Below are 18024 nucleotides of genomic sequence, written 5' to 3' on the forward strand. Positions count from 1 at the left end.
AAAGGAACGAAAGAATCGTGTGGAGTTTTTTTTGCCTTTCAAGTGGATGTTACGAGGGAGGAGAGCGTCAAGCTCATGGCTTCATTGATTAGGAACCTACATTAGTCAAAAAACTCGCTCTTCGTGGATTAATGGAACGTGGAACTGCCTGACGGAAAACGGAGGACAGAAGAAGGAAATGTCACGGAGACTTTTGGAAAAGAAAAGGTCACAAGCTGCATGAAGGAGCTCGTCAGCCTGGCGTCGGATCGTTAATTGACGCTCGTCAACTCGCCGGCGCATGTGAGTAAAAAAAAAAAAGGAAAAAAGAGGATTGTTGTTCGGCTGAATAACAAAGTGAGACTTTGTGGTGCTTTGGCATTTTTATTGAATAAACGTGGAAATACTGGCTTACTATGGATGAACAAGACAGTGAAAGAAGGACAATAAAAATGACTGAGAAGGCCATTGAAGATCACAAAGCCAGGAAGGAGCAGGCACGCAGGTACAAGCTATCACAGATAACTAGCTTGACAAAACATATTGAACAATTAATGGAGGACGATGCAAATGTGGACACTGTAAAAAATAAGCTCCGTGTTGATTTTACTGGCTTGCATCAGGAATTTGTGAACCTTAATTCTGACCTTCAGAAATTAATGGATGAAGTGGAATTTGTGGATGATCAAAGGAGCTGGTTTGATCCAAAGATTAAAATAATGGATGACTTTTTCTGGAAATGTGAGGATTGGATGAAAGATGTTTTAAAACGTGTTGAGCAGGCTGAAGAGTGTGACAGACAGGTAACACCTGCAGACAGTAGGTCTACATCAACAAAAGTGACCACTAGAAGTCGAAGTAAAGCTACATCACAGAGTGGAAGCTCACTTTCATCAGCGTCTTCAGTCAGATTAAAGGCGGAAATGGAGCAAGCATCATTAAGAGCAAAGGCTGCAGCTTTACGGGAGAAACTGGCAATAGAGCAGGAAGAAGCAGACTGGCATGCAGAGAAAAAATGCAGGGAGGCTCAAATTCAAGCAGAAGAAAAGCAGCGAGAAGCAGAGTTTGAGGCCCAACAAAAAAGAATCGAAGCTTCAATTAAAGCTAGAAAAGAAATGCATGCAATGCAAACTGCACTGGCTGAGTCTGATGCTAAAATGGAGGTCTTACAAAAATACGAGAACGTACAAGAAGAGAGTAGCACAGTTAAAGCTTATGATAAGGATGGTAAAACAGACACAAAACCCATCGTTCAACCACTATCAAGACCCACCTTACCAGCACCCAGGGTTAAACAAAATACCCCAGCAGCAACTGATCAATTGGCTACGTCTGCACCAAAGACCGAAATTAAAGACCCACAGGGACCGGTGCTCGACGGGCTTTGCCAAGCCATCTCTCAGCAAGCCAACGTGACAGATTATCTCGTGAAGAGTCACAAAGCATCTCGACTTCCTGATCTGAAGATCCAAACATTTACAGGAGACCCACTGGAATACAACTCCTTTATTAGGGCCATTGAACATGGGATTGAAGGCCGCACAGGTGACAATCGTGATCGTCTTCAATTTTTGCTACAGTATACAAGTGGACAACCACACGAGTTGGTTAAGAGCTGCATCCACATGGAGTCTTCAGCAGGATATACTAAAGCAAAACAAATGTTAAAGGAGTTCTTTGGTGATGACTTCAAGATAGCGGAAGCATACATAAAAGAGGCTTTGGATTGGCCCACAATCAAGCCAGAAGATGGAGTTTCTCTTCAATCCTTCGCATTGTTCCTAACAGGCTGCTCTAACACAATGACAGATATTAGCTACATGGAAGACTTGGACAACACAGCTAATATAAAGGCACTGGCAAACAAACTTCCATATAAGCTCAAGGAGTCTTGGAGGAAATCCGCTTGCGACCTGCAAGAAAGAACAAAGAAAAGAGTTAAGTTCAAGGATTTTGTTGACTTTGTGAATCGACAAGTTAAGTATCTTCTGCATCCACTCTACGGAAATATAAAGGAAAACACAATAAACACGAAAGATCCTGTAAAACAGAAACCGAAACCACAATACTCAGAGACATTCAAATCAAGGAAAGTGTTCACAACAGTTGTTGTGCCTCCCAGGATGGAAAATGAAAAACAGACAGTAGCAAAAACACAACCTGTCTCAGTCGACGGTTTCAGCAAACCTTGTGTTTATTGTACTGGAGAGCAACACAGTCTCACAGTTTGCAAGAAATTCAAGAGCAAGCAACATAAAGACAAGATTGGTTTCTTGAGGAGCAAAGGTTGGTGTTTTGCATGTTTAAAGCATGGTCATATGAGCAGCAGCTGCAAACAGAAACTTCAATGTGAAGAATGCTCCAGACTGCATCCCACACCATTGCACATTACCATCAAGGACTCAAGAGAAGAAGCAGGATATTGTGAACAGCAATCTGTTTCAAGTGCCCTTGTACAAACGGCTGAAACTTTTGGAGTCACAGGGGCCGGTAAAGACGATTGTGTTCTTTCGATCATTCCAGTGTGTGTCAAGGCACAAAAAGGAACCAAGACAGTGACAACGTACGCGTTTTTGGATCCCGGTAGCTCGGCTACTTTTGCTACAGAGTCACTGATAAACCAACTGAACATGAATGGACGCAATGTAAGCATCTCATTGCGAACTATGGGGAATGAATCGATCGTGAACACACGCATTGTGGCTGGTCTGGAGATCAGCAGTTTGGACAGCAACCAGTTTGTTGAACTTTCTGAGGTGTATTCACAAAAGGACATTCCCGTAGCTAAGGACAATATTCCCCGTCAAGAGGATATTGACAGTTGGCCCCACCTAAAGGAGGTGAAAATCCCCACTATCCAAGCAGAAGTTGGATTGCTCATAGGAGCAAATGTTCCCAAGGCGATGGAGCCGCTTCAAGTGGTCAACAGCGTGGACAATGGACCATACGCCGTCAGGACGATATTAGGTTGGACAGTGAACGGACCACTTAGAGGTGGAAGTGACACGGTGGAGGCAAACACACGGACAGGAATTACTGCAAACAGAATCTCAGTAGCCAAGCTTGAAGAGCTCTGGCAGCTACAATTCAAGCAGGACTTTCCTGATGCTGGACAAGACGAAGACATCGAAATGTCTAAAGATGACCATCAGTTTATCAACATGGTGTCACAGTCTGCTGTACTTAAAGACGGTCATTACGACGTTTGTCTTCCAGTGCGGAAGAAATGTTTGAGCATGCCGAACAACAGAGCAGTTGCGGAGCAACGTGCATTGAACTTACGGAAGAGGTTCTCAAAGGACAGCAAGTTCTATGGAGAATATGTGGCTTTCATGGACGACCTGCTCAAGAAAGGTTACGCAGTGAAGCTCGATGGTGATGAGCGTGAACCTGCTGAGGGGCGAATGTGGTATCTGCCTCACCATGGAGTCAGACATCCAACCAAGCAGAAGTTGCGCGTCGTGTTTGACTGTGGCGCAAGCTTCCGAGGAATGTCATTGAACCAGCAGCTCCTACAGGGTCCGGACCTTACAAGCTCGCTGGTGGGGGTCCTCATGAGGTTCCGCCAGGAGGCTGTGGCGGTCATGGCTGACGTGGAGGCCATGTTCCACCAAGTCAGAGTGAGTAATGAAGACACAGATCTCCTCAGATTTCTATGGTGGCCCGACGGCAACTATGAGCTGGATCTCGTTGAACATAAGATGCTGGTCCATATCTTCGGCGCAACATCTTCGCCAAGTGTCGCCACCTTTGCGCTTCAGAAATGTGCAACAGATTTTGCAGAGGAGTTTGGACAAGAGACGGCTAAAACCGTTAGGAAAAATTTTTATGTAGACGACTGTCTTAAGTCGGCTTCTGATGAAGATACAGCCATCACTCTGTGCGCTGAGTTGAGAAGCATGTTGGCTCAGCTACGGCAGCGATTCTGGATCCCTGGAGCCAATGGAGCCATCAGAAGGTTCCTGTCCAAGTGCGTTGTCTGTAAAAGACTGCATGGAGCCGCAGGCAAGCAGCTCATGGCAGATCTACCTACATGCAGGGTCCTGCCAGACGATCCTCCTTTTACAAGAGTCGGCGTCGACTACTTCGGTCCGTTTCTAGTGAAAAGAGGAAGAGTCCAAGTAAAGAGATACGGCGTTATCTTCACATGTCTTGCTATACGAGCCGTGCATCTGGAAGTTGCATCTTCACTCGACACTGATGCCTGTCTTAACGCCATCAGAAGATTCCTTGCCAGAAGAGGACAAGTAAGAGAGATGTATTCAGATAATGGAACCAACTTTCGGTCAGCCGACAGTGAGTTGAGGAAATCGATCAAGGAATGGAACACCCACAGGATTGAGAAACACTTGCAGCAGAGAGGTGTTCAGTGGAATTTCAACCCGCCTGCAGGTTCTCACCACGGAGGCAGCTGGGAGCGGTTAATCCGTTCAGTCAGAAAAATCTTGAACATCACAGTTAAGGAGCAATTGTTGGACGAAGAGGGTCTCCATACCTTACTTTGTGAAGCCGAGGCGGTCATAAACAGCAGGCCCATCACAAAGGCATCAACAGACCTCTACGATTTAGAGGCCCTCACACCCAACCACCTGTTGTTGCTCAAAGTCAAACCCGAGTTACCACCAGGAGTATTTGATAAGGATGACCAATACGTTAATCGCAGATGGAGACAGATTCAGTACCTCGCGGATGTCTTCTGGAAGCGCTGGTGCAAAGAATATCTGACACAGCTCCAAGAACGTCAGCGGTGGTCTTCACCTGGAAGAAACTTCTGTGTCGGCGACGTGGTGCTGATCGTGGACGATACGTCACCCAGAAATTCCTGGCCACTTGGAAGGATCGTGGAGACTTTTCCTGATAGAAACGGGCTTGTTCGTCAGGTTAAAGTGAAGACCAAGACCAACGAGCTTTGTCGCCCTATAACAAAGCTTTGTCTTCTTCAGGAATCAGAAGATAACTGATGGACTGTTATGAAGATCTCATCTTAAATGGGACTAAGAACAGCAAGCTTCTTTCAATAAGTGATGTTATAAATGTGTTATAGTAATGTTATTCAGGCTCCTTTAATTTAATTTGACACTTTTGGAGTAATTGTTTCAAGGACATTGATAACAATTAGGGGCCGGTAATATAGGAGCCTAAATGCTATTTTTAGTTGATTAGTATTTGGATAATAATTTAAGTCTACATTTAAGAAGAGGTTGTTGTTAATTATAATAAAAATGGGTTATTTACATTATTTACAGGTGAACAGTTAATATTAATAAGTTACTATTTAATTCATTTCACTTAAAAATGTGTGGATGTTTAGAGGTTAAAAAATCGCACATGTAACCTTTAATGCGGATTGATACGTGTGTGCGCATTCACGTGAAGAAGTCAGTCAGGTCAGTCGTCATGGAGTGGAGCCACACAGTTTTTTGACCTCTGCCTTTACCTCGGCCTTTACCTCTGCATTTACTCAGCATTATAGATATTTTGCTCTGGCCTTTTTTATTTTCATCATGCTGGATTATTGTATCTTGTTTTATTTTTCGGAGTAAACTATGAAAAGGAACGAAAGAATCGTGTGGAGTTTTTTTTGCCTTTCAAGTGGATGTTACGAGGGAGGAGAGCGTCAAGCTCATGGCTTCATTGATTAGGAACCTACAACCTCTGTACAGTCGGTGCCTGCTGGTGTGTCGGCTTAAACAGAAGAAAGTCTGTTGACTTCAATGGGCGACTCCCATAGACAGGTAGTATCACAGAAACACAACTGTTTGCAATAAGACTTTTTTCATTTCATATGACAACTTGTATTGAAAATATGTTGAACCATGTGAGCACATTAATCCCCATCCCCATGTGCATCCTCAGTGACATTTTGTGCATTTTAATTTGGCTGGTGTAATGGAAACAACATACATTTTTTCAAGGGTGCATACTTTACCATCGACACCCTCTAGCATTACAAAATAACATCACACAATCTATTTAATAAGACTTTAATTCAAAAAATCCTGGCTCTATAATTCAGATTTTTACTGTTTCAAACCAGATCAAGCCATTTCTGGATTAAAACATACATTTTCCTGGTGTCCACTACAAGGTCATTGCTGGTCTATTAGGTGGGGACAGCAGGCCATCAGAATATGTATGCAACTAAAATGGAAAACAAAAATCCACTTATCATTCAGTGTATTCACGAGCAGCCTGGTCGTTTACATAAGGCAGGTTGATTCATTGATTTAGACTCTGACTTTACCATCTCTGCTGCCTCATCACAAGTCGGAGGTGAGGTGTGGGATTTGACAAACACGGGAGAATCTAATGAACAAATCTGCTAAAATGCTAAACTAAACTGTAAGAGTAGCTGTTCAGATATATCTAAAGCCTGTAAGTCCCAGACTGTATTAAAAAGCAGCTGCTCTGAAGGACAACTGGCCCAAACCTGTGATGGCCTCTGAAGGCTGTAATGTTTCAGATGACTGAGGGAACAACCGAGAGGCAACATCTGAGAGAACAACCAATGAGGATGAAGAGCAGTTTCATGTCATTAATGCCATATGCACCTGTCAATATACTGTATAGCCTAATCCACTGATGTCATATAATGGAGCCAAAAGTCTGAGAATGCAAAGACATATAAGAAAAACATATATAAGCATCTAGAATTTTTATTTTTAGGTGAATTCAATAAACTTGCACATTAAATTACAAACATTTTGGTGTGATCTGTTTATATCACAAAAAGTAATTCTGAGGATATTTATACATTTACATATTAAATTCCACTTTGAATATTTCATAATAGGCCTGTATTATAGTAATATAGTATTAGTAGTATAGTATAGTAAGCTTGTGAAGATACAAAATCTATTAGCTTCTTCCACATGATCCTCACCTGCAGCACGGTGGACTTGTGATTTTAGACAATACATTTTTTTTCAGGGCAAACCTGATCATTATAATTTTCTTTCTCTCAATACATGATTAGCTCAACACAAAACATATGCAAGTAAAGGTATACAGACTCATATACAACAACATTGAATACATACATACAACAAACTTACAATTACTGTATATCAAACAAAGTAAAGAATAAATAGGGTAGAGGAAAAAATAGCTACATAGAAAATAGCTCAAATTAAAACATTAAGATAGGAGTAAGAAATATGAGGTTTATAAGTAAATGTTGAATCTTACAAAACAAAAAACAAAAGTAACATTTCTTAATTGAAGCTAAAAGCCACAAATAACATTGATTTACGGTCCATAATAAATCTAGCGAGCAAACCTGATAATCTTCTTCTCAACAGGTGGGTGACGTCACGTGGAGGGCGGGGCTGAGAGAGTGGTTTGTGCGGGTGCGCACAGGTGATGCCAGTATCGCCTCAGCGGCTCGGGGGAGAAGTATGGGGAAACTTCAAGAGTTCGAGATCGAGTTTGACAAAAACAAAGTGGTCTACAGCCCCGGAGAGTCCATCTCTGGAACCGTGACCATCAAGGTGGGCCAGGCGCTGCCGTGCAAAGGTGAGAGTCCGACACAGACGCAATTATTTCCTGCAGCCAGGTGGAAAATTGTCGCCACCGCCTAACAAGGAAGTGACGGACAACAAGAGCAACTGCTCCACTTTGGAGAGTGTTTTTCAGTTTGGACTCTCTGTGTCTCTTGTGTTAATGAGAACCTTTAAACTAACATCAAATGGCAATGTAAATTATTTCTACCTCACCTGGTTTATTAAGTACTTTATTGGGCTATAATATGTTTAATTCAGCCTCTAATGCGTTTTAATGCGACCTCATGGGAATGCTGGGTGTTTTTCCCTGTTGTATTACATAGGTCTTGGAGACAGAGACGTCTCCAAGATGTTTGAGTCACATGATCATAGTTATATCACACACCGACATTGTCAAAGCCAACTGATTTAGAATTAAAATTAGTATTAAATCATTATATTCAATCGACCTTTCTTTATTGTGAGGGGCCTCCCTCGTTTTCACTGATGCAGTGATGACATAAACATGGATACTTAAATGTATTCACAATAAAAGCAATTACATTGAGAAACAAATATATTTCTAAATCGTTCAAATGTTATCAATAAATCCATATAAGACATTGCCCTGAGAAGCATGTATAGTGTAATCCATTCATGAGAGCAGGTATGATAAGGTCTGATTCACTTAACTTCACTTTAGATGATACAACTAAGAGAAAAATATATAATTTTCAAGACATTGAGCTGTCATTTGTAAGGTTGAGTATTTTCTTCCTAATTGTTTGGTTTGTGAAACACCAGAGAACAGTGAGAAATGCCCAGAGGAATACATTTATAAAATGAGTTAAAGTAGAAAAACCTTCTAACATCCAAAAAACCTGGAACAAATTAGTCTAGTTTACAAAGAAACACAATAATAGTTAAGATTTTTTTTTTTTTATCACATACTCTCACTGGTACCATCTATCAGTGTTGACATTTAAAACAACTGAATGAAATGAAGTTGAATTGACCAGTAGATCTGAGCCCTACATTATGAGATGAGTTATGTGAAAACCTAACCCTAACCTCAGCTTTTGTTATTACAAAACATTAAATACATTTGTGCAAATTTCATGGAGGGAAATCTACACACTTGTTTACTGTGACAAGTTACAACTCATTACATATAAACTAGTGTCAGGGAAAAAAGGCATGGTCCCTAAAATACAAACACACCCTTATTTCCCACATTGTTTCCATTACACCATTTAAATATCTTTTTTGTTGTGATGATTAACGTCACTGAACTCTAAACAACAATGCAGCATAAATCCCTCCTCAGTGAGCATAATTAAGATTTGCAGATTTTGAAGTGTGAATCTACTGTAACTTAAAGGCCCAGTTATTATCAGTGATCATCACGACTCATTAGCACGTTTTGCCCTAATTATGAAGTGTTAACTAGGCTTTCTCTGTACGGTCATTCATAAGTGTCCGCCCTCTGTGTGTCTGTGTGTGTTGTGCGTGCATACGTGTGTGAAGGAGTTTCTGTTTGAAAGCTCGCCAGGCCTCCAGTCTGTTTACATTCCTCCCCAGGTAGAGCTGGTCAGACTGTCAGCTTCATGCCGCCACCCACCAGGAAACACACTCTGTAAATCAGTGATTGATTGTGAAGTGGGTTGGGCCACGAGTTTAGGGACATTTATCTCGGCAAATATTGACACCTAATTAAAATCTGGCATGTTTGAAGTTGCCGGCCGCCGTTCCTCTCAAGATATGATGCCTAGTTTCTGAAAGACATATTCTGCACCTAATAGTTACTTTTATCAATAATAGCCTAATAAATATCTATCTATTTAGATAGATATATTCTGCACCTAATAGTAATTTTTTATCAGTAATAATAAATATAAATATCCATCTAAAGATTTTTTTATATAATCTGTCAGCAAAAATCTTCAACATTAATGGTTCACAATTTGCTTCTCTGTATGATAGAAAAGTTTAGAGATTTAAAAATATCAAAAAGTGAATCATAGCAATATGCACAGTCTGGTTGTCTGTAATAGAGCGGCTGCTGCTGAGTCATGATCACAGTGCAGGATTTTCTTGAACGTTTGTTGACAAGCTCGCCTGGGTAAACTAGAGTTCAGGCAGTACTTTCTTCAGTAACAGAACTGATGGAGTGCAGGGTTTCCTAATAGCCACTTCTCTTCTGTCCCTTTCTCTGGGCTTCAAGTTTAACACACTTGTGCTTGACTGACTGAGTGATGAAGTTACACCTCTGGTTGGATAAATGCCACATGACAGAGTAATCAGGTCACACCATTTGTCAGCAGGCCAAGTGTCAGTAATCGTTACTCTTCTTTAAAAAAAAAAAAAAAAATGATGTAGTGCCAACTTGGCTGGTTTGTTACGAGATGAAGCAACTTCTCAGGCTTCTTTAACTTATCTCTGTGTGACAACAGGAACAGAACATTTTTAAGTGAGAATGCTTTTTGATGTCCTACATATTAAAAACTTTCTTATGTACCGTATTCTCGCCTGCAGCCATCAAAGTGAACTGCAATGGCTTCTGTGGCATCACCAGCAAGGTGAACGACACCGCGTGGACGATGGAGGAGCAGTACTTCAACAGCACCATCTCAGTTGCAGACAAAGGTGAGCATTCAGACACCTGGGACGCTACTGTAACTACAGAACTGATCTGAAGGGTTTTATCTGTCCCTTATTCACTATCAGATGGATGATGACTTACCGTGACACAACCAGCTCAGTGCAGTCACAGATTATCATCACTGGCGTTAAATACTTCCTCCCCTGGCAGGAGAGGTCACAATATACAAAATGAAAATACTGGCTATGGCCACATTGAGGAGAATTAACTGCTAAAAAGACTGAAGGGTTAATAGTGTAGTAGTGAAGCTTCTGTTTTCTCTCCAGAGGTAATGTTGCCGGTCGGAAAACGGCAGAGCGATTGTCACTGTTTCCATTACTGAATGTTATCTCTGTCTGTGTCTGTCATACAGGAACCCTGACACAGGGAGAACACACTTTTCCCTTCAAGTTTCTCATACCAGGTAAGAGCTCTGAGTGATGGGATGAACCCCTGTCACTGCGCATTCTTTCCTATGTGAGAGTATGTTTTGTCCTCACATTTCACCACTTGACAGACGTGTCCTGGCAGGATGATATTTACTCTACTTCTGTTCAGTCCAGCAGCACCGAGGTCGTGACTTCCATCCCGTCATTCACTGGGGCTTATTAGTTTTGTGTGAAACATTGCAGTGATTTCCGGGCTGATGAACAGAGATGAACACTCTCACACTCTCACATTCACACCTATCGGCAATTTAGAGTCGTCCATTAGCCTGCCGTGCTTGTTTGCTGTGGTTGGACTATGGGAGGAAACCAGAGAACCCACACAGGCACAGGGAAAACATGCAAACTCCATCCAGGAAGGCCTCACTTAAACATTTGACTTACAGTAGCTATAGTTTAAAGGAGCTGTATGTGGGTTTTGCTTTTGCTACACAGCAGGGGAAAGGCAAGTTTATTGGTATAGCCCATTTTTACAAACAGTTTGTCTCAAAGGACTTAACAACAACCTCTGCCCTTAGACCCTCGCATCGACTGAGGAAAAACTCCCAAGAAAACTCCTGATTTTATTTTCAGTTCCGCTTTTGGCTTCCAAAAATGAAGAAAATACGATAAAATCAAGAGATATAAAGACTGAGAAAAATTATTACCTTTACGACCTTATTGAGAAATATGTTTTGGATGTTGGCTCTCTACACCATATTTGTTCTGCTCTATTTGGGTAAACGCAACATACACTACATTATGACTGCAGCTCTTTCCAAGAGTTTTAAGTGAAAAACATTGAATCCTTACACTAATGGTGGCTTCATGGCAATACCAACACTTACACATGGTTACTTTAAAGCAGCTACAATGAAAATCTTCATACTAAAATGGATTCACTGGAAAGAACCCAGAGAAAGTTATCAAGAGCCCCCTAGTGCTGCAGAACATGTAGCTCATTAGCTCATTGTTCGGCTATGCTATATGCTATGGCTTTGTCTTGCGTTCACCTTTATTATCTCTAACCTTTTTTAATCCAGATATCATGCTATATTACCATTAACAAAATGCTTCATTATGTGCTTGTGATAAAAAGTGAGCCTGAACAGTGTGTGTGATTTATAGACGGCACTACATACTGTACTATTGACAAACATAAATTACATAACACAACAGAGTCTACATCTATCCAGCAATACCAGCTCTCCCTTGAATGTCAATCTGGCTCTTATTTTCATAGTTTTGGCCCTCATTGGTTTGCTGTACACCCCAAGTCTGATAGTTGAGGAATCTCATGATAGGACTGGTTGTAAACAAATACCCAGGCCACTGAAACTTATCTGGAAGCAACAAAGGCTTTTGATTTATGATAATTCGACCACTTTGCTTGTGTTTCGTCACCTGTCTGACGTTGTAATGATGCCAGCATGTTGTATTGTAAAGGGATTCCTAAATTGTGTTTTATTCTTCGAGGGCAGCTCATCCTGTCTCTCATTACCTGCCCAAACATTTCTGCCACACTTCATTATCATGCGCTGTTACGTGTAAGATGAGAAAACGACTTGTGTTTAGCCTTTGTTCAGCCGGTCACCTGCTGTTAAGCCTCTTCAACAGTGAGAGGAACAACTCCACAGAAACTCAAAACCAGCCCGACCGGTCTTTTTCCTGCTGTGACTCTGTCTTTTGAAATGTGCCTGCAGGTTACTCAGGCTTTTTGCAAGTATTGTTTTCATGTTTACATTACAACACTAGAGAATTGCTTATTTGTCAGGTCATGGAATAGAAACATTTCTCTACATCAACATACATCTACTATTCTGTATTTGCTGTGTGATAAGACTAATACAAGTTTGATCTCTCCCCCGCAGCCACTGCCCCAACGTCTTTTGAAGGAAACTATGGTCGGATTATATACAGAGTGAGGGCTTTTATTGACACGCCACGATTTGCCAAAGACTACAACAAAGAGAAAGCTTTTTACCTGCTAAGCCCTCTAAACCTGAATGAAGTGCCAGACATATGGGTAAGGCAATGATTACATAATGTGTATTGTTAGCTCCTGACTGACTGGATGAAGGTCATGTTGTTCTTAAGGGTATGGATATTTAATTTAGAACAGCAATACGTGACAAATAAATAACCTGTTCCACGATAAGGAGTTGTAAGGAACAGGGGATGAATCACACAATGTACAGGCTGCTAAGATCAGAGCATGACGTCTGAGAGTGAACCACTATGGGGGAAGTGGCCACATACAGTATGAACCAGCTTGTAGCCTCGGGCCAAGTTCGTTCAGTTGTTCCTGAGGCAAGGCTAAATACCAGAAGTGGTAGTAGTATCCACTTGTTGGAGACACTGACTTTGGTCTGTTTACACTGAGACACTTGAATTTTACCTGTATTTAACGTGGGTAAAGATGATCATTATATATTTTTGCATGACATAAGGACATAAGCAACACAACAAATGGCAAAATTAGACACAAATTGCTAAAAACTGCTAAAAGAAAAAAGAAAAGAGCGGCCGCCCCATGTAGAGGCTACAGTCCTCAACGCAGGCGTCCCCGGTTCGAATCCCGTGTCGGGCAGACCTTTCCTGCATGTCATTCCCCCTCTCTCTGCCTCCCCCTTTCCTGTCTATCTCACTATGTGCTGTCAAATAAAGGCAAAAACGCCAAAAAAATATACTTAAAAAAAAGAAAAGAAAAGACAACATCTATGGCCCATGCAGGATGTTTCATACATACGGAGGAAAAGACGGTCTTGACTCTTGATATGCAGTATAAAAGTTCTGTGTTTTGTGTCAGTCTTATAAACCAAGATGTGTTGATGCTTCCCCCTCTCCCTGCAGGGAACCTGTACATCTGCAGTCACCCAGCAGTTCACCTACATGCTGGTGAAAACGGGCACAGTTGTCCTGAAGGCCCAGTCTGACATGAAGGGCTACACACCGGGCCAGATCATCCAGGTGACGGTCGATATCCACAACCAGTCTGGGAAGAACACAGGCAACATGGCAGCCAGCCTGGTGCAGGTATGTACAATAGAGTGAGCCACGAGCCACACACATTTATCACCTCCTGGTTATTATACAATAGGCCTAGTATATTATCGTGTTACATTAAGAGCACATTTTTTTAATTCACCATGATAGTCAGATTCACTATTTGATTATTTCCAATATGAATATTCCCAAACATGACCAATCCATAAAACAGTCACACACAAACAGCATACACAGGTAGCCCTATCACTTATATCATAATTTGACAGTGTCTTATTGTCAGCTGAGGCTTAAGTACAGTTCATGAATATCCATATCCACATGTTCACAGAGAGTGACCTACGAGATGAAGAAACCCATCCATGATATGAGAACCATAGCAGAGGTGGAGGGAGGTGTGGTAAAGGCCGGCAAGGAGGTGCAGTGGAAGGAGCAGATCATCGTTCCTCCTCTTCCTCAGTCCTCCCTTGCTGGCTGTGAGCTGATAAAGATAGAATATTATGTTAAAGTAAGTTATGTTTATTACCTTATACTATATTACATTATATTAACTATATTTTCTTTTGTCTTTGATTCTGTTTGCTTTCAACTGTGCACCCCCTCACGTCTATGTGACTTAATACTTAAAGCGATAATTCAACATTTTGGCAAATTCGTCCATTACCATAATCCCTATAGTCTTAGAAGTAGGTTAATTACCTTTAATTGTCGGTGCATATTGATTTTAGATCGGCGGGGCAGAGACGTGAGCTGCTCAGCTAACGCAACAGAGGTGCACGGTACTTTTGCTTTTCCCTCATCAAATACACAATCCAACAACTCCAATGTAGTTTCGTCTCTGCATTTGTCTCGAAAACAACTCTGTCTCGTAATATTACATAATTATTTCATAGCGTGGTGAATGTGCAGGTCACAACTTGTCCACGAGTGCATCCTGCAGCTGTTGGATTGTGTATTTGATGAGTTTGACTATGACTTATGGCAGTAGGCGAATTTGCCAAAATGTTGAACTATCCCTTTGACATATTGGCCTCAGAGCTTGCTTTACTTTTATTGCAAATTTTGCTTCACTAGATGAGAATTAAACACAGGATACATTTGTGGGTATTAACTCTGTCACTAACATCACCAACCTTAACTTCTGATTTAACAGGTCAGTCTGAAATCTCCAGACGTCATGTTGACATTACCCATCCATATTGGAAATGTGTCGCTGGACAAAAAGCGGAAACCGTCCAAAAAAACAAGTCCCTCTACCTCTGCTGTAGATGAGGGTACGCCAGCAGCCTCACCCTCTGCGTCTGCTCCTGCATCCGCACCTCCTCCTGACACCTCCACCTCTGCCACCGCTCCCATGCCAACAGCTCGCCCTGCCCCAAAACCTGCTCCCCGTCCCACCCCTCGATCCAGGATGTCGTCCCACAATGCCCCCAGTGCTCCTCCAGCTGACTACGATCAGGGAGCAGCGGGTGGGAGTCCAATGAATGACGGCTTCTCCAACAAGCGGCAGTCTCAGCTGGTGTCGCCTCATGCCTTCAGCTATGCTCCTGGCCTTTTTTTCCCCCAGAACCAGCAGCCCAACGGGCCTGGCACCGGACCGACTGGGCCTACGTTTGGTGGGTCCCCTGGGGGCTCATTACCTTATGCACCTGAGCACGGTACTAGCTCATCAGCACCACACATCCTGCCTCCAGACTATGGTACTTCATCTTATCCTCAAGGTTAGTTGGCATTCACTCATTCTGTCTAGAGACTCTGGTCATGACAGTAAAGTTTCACTGGTTTTAAAACCAAACTGCATTAAACTCCAGATCAGATTCTACAAGATCCCAAGATGGACAAAATTCAGCATTTACAGAGAGAACAGAGTCACACATGATAATGCCTCCTCCTCTTTAAAAGATACACCCTTTACAACCTAATGCAACCCAATACGTCAGCTCTGCAATAACTTGTACCACTATGAAGCTTGTCACCTCTATTGACACAGAATAATAGACGAGTTAAGTCCTTTGCATGTAAATGAGTTGGGCAAAAATATTAGAAACCCTGTGTAACAGAATCCCATGAGACACCCCAGGAGTGTTAGCAACAGATAAGGGAGAACCTGTAGGCTCATGAATTAGCATTATATTGCTCAGGTGCAGTCCACATTCATTGAGTGCTTTGATGGTTCTACACTGTCTATAATTGTCTCTAGTGTCTAAACGTGTGCAGACAAAAAATGAAAATTGAACTGAATTATTCAGTTAGTTTGGGCCTGTACCATTTGAAAATGCAAACGTATGCTATTTGTGCTATTGCTCAAATAAATAACTCATAATGATGTATAATGAAAAAGTATTCAAGTCATTTTCTCATGGGCAAGTAGTTTTCACACATCTGCATGCATGTTTATAACTTTTCTGCATCATGACAACTGATCTCTGAGCTTCGGAAACTGAGTTGGGCTCCGTGTGACAAGCATGCTTGTAGCTGACCACCAGGACAATGGCAGAAACCTAGACCAATGCGTTTCAAGCTGGCTTCCAGAGATGAAAGCCTGCTGTGGCCACAAGGGGGCAGTAACTAACATGATGGATGCAAAAGGGAAACATCAGATCCTGGGACTGAAATGTGTTCTGAAATGAGTGGAGAGATTTCACTTCCTCTTTGGTATTGTTCCTAGTGGTTGCCCAAGGATGTCCGTTGCCTCACAATGGTTTGGTCCACTGCCTGCTACGTGCTCCCACTCACCACCCCAGTACGAGTGGTTGTGAGTGAAAAGGGACATAGAATTGTTTTTCAGTGCTTGAAAATACAGACATACTGGCTACCCCACCTGACTGATGTTCAGTCTATGTGCAGCCTTGACGGAAATCCTGCAGAAATTACTTTTTAAGGCTGAAAAAGGCAATTTGGTCAATCCAACTTCTCTAGTAAGAAAAAATAAGTGAGTTAAAAAAATGCAGTATGTAGAATGACTCAAGTCTTCATTTCATTGAAATGTCACTCATATTAAAAATGCATTAGGGAGGCCCAGTGTGCAGACTAGCTCCCAGGAAAAGTTTGATCGGAGGCAACTTGATTGTGCTTGATTCAACTTTTCTTGGATGAACATAACCTGGATGACTAAGAGTCTTCACAGACATATCACAAGAAATAATACACTTGGCATCCACAATCCAAGATCAAGCTCAGTGAAGCTGGGTGGTCTAAGTATAGCCAGACTAAGTGATAGAGGCTGATGCAGCCCTCTGAGACATTAGCTATGATCACCACTTTAGGGTTCATGCAAGCAGACAGCCACTCGCCAAACTGGTGGCTGTGGTTGTCTTACGCTCTGAATGTGAACAGTGTGTTATTTAACAGTGTTTGTATACTAACTACTAATATTGTGTCTGTTACAGAGGCTCCTCCCACATACGATGAGAGCTGCAACACATGAAATCTATGGACCACCACCAAGAAGATTATCAGTTAACTTCCATATCAGTTCAGCAATTCATCTACCATGTGGATGAATTTTCAAAATAAGTGCCCTGTCATTTTCTCAAGTTAGAACTAACTTGGACAAAATGATTATGAGACAAAAGAAACCTAATGTGACCCAGTAGAATAGTTATTTTTGTCCTTAACTCCCAGATTTTATGTAAGTTTCAAGTTCCTCTACATGTATGAGAATCTGCATTTTGAATTGAAACAAATGTGAATTGACCTTGGACACTGTTGCCCAGTGAACAAGTAGCTTAACTAACCGAATCAGGAGTTATTCAAACTTGCCACCAGTCAATGCTGTCTTTTTCTAAAGAATATCTATCTTTTAATCTTTTGTTTTAAGCACTTTGAATGGGAGGCGAGAGAAGAGGGAGAATTGTTGTCTGTTCTTCATACAGGAGTTAAGTTTTTAGTTGTAGATTATTTATAAGTAATTGACATCTGTGATGTCAAATTTGAAAATTCCATCTATGAATCCCTGTGTTAAACAAACATCTCATTTAGATTTTGGTGAAATATCTCTTTTTGTTTCCAAAGCCAAATAAGAAATAAAGCTGTGGGATTTTTATTGAAAATATGTGAAATCATCTTTCATTTTAATACTGGAGAGAAGAAGTTGTTCTGAAGGATATTTTTTATTTGCCTTTGAGCAGGAGTTTCCTAATTTGAGGTATTACCCACAAATTGCTTTTACATGCTTTCTACCTTTTAGATTTGTGCGGCTGTAGTGCAGAGATTTCTGCCATTTTTGATTATTTGTTTGTTACTTTCATGTCCTTAAACTGTGTTGAAATGACTGTAGACTTACTTTCAGAAGTGGTGTAGTTACATTGTTCTCCGTCTACTGAATCTGTGTTGGTCCTGTTCATGACATCATGCCCGTCTGATTTATGTAACAATAACCACATCAGGTATTTGAGATTCTTGATGCTGTTCACATCAACCGTTTTAATCAGAGTTATGTAACCACATTTAATTTAGATTTTTGATCAAGTTAAATCTATCAAACAGGTAG

General features: G+C 41.4%; 2 protein-coding genes across 2 annotated transcripts in view; both read left to right on the forward strand.

The window, feature by feature from the left end:
* The window catches only part of ehmt1a (euchromatic histone-lysine N-methyltransferase 1a), a 130745-nt gene that overhangs the window by 95097 nt on the left and 17624 nt on the right, over positions 1 to 18024 (forward strand). The gene's annotated exons all lie outside the window — the stretch shown is intronic.
* On the forward strand, positions 7377 to 17028 carry arrdc1a (arrestin domain containing 1a; the record flags this gene model as incomplete). The annotated part of the gene is made up of 8 exons (XM_083978388.1): positions 7377 to 7494; positions 9996 to 10106; positions 10475 to 10525; positions 12398 to 12552; positions 13380 to 13562; positions 13864 to 14040; positions 14686 to 15253; positions 16922 to 17028. The coding sequence occupies 8 exons, from the start codon at positions 7377 to 7379 to the stop codon at positions 16957 to 16959; spliced, it is 1401 nt and encodes a 466-aa protein (XP_083834514.1). The 3' UTR covers positions 16960 to 17028.

This window comes from Trachurus trachurus (assembly GCF_905171665.1).
Source record: "Trachurus trachurus genome assembly, chromosome: 9".
NCBI lineage: Eukaryota > Metazoa > Chordata > Actinopteri > Carangiformes > Carangidae > Trachurus > Trachurus trachurus.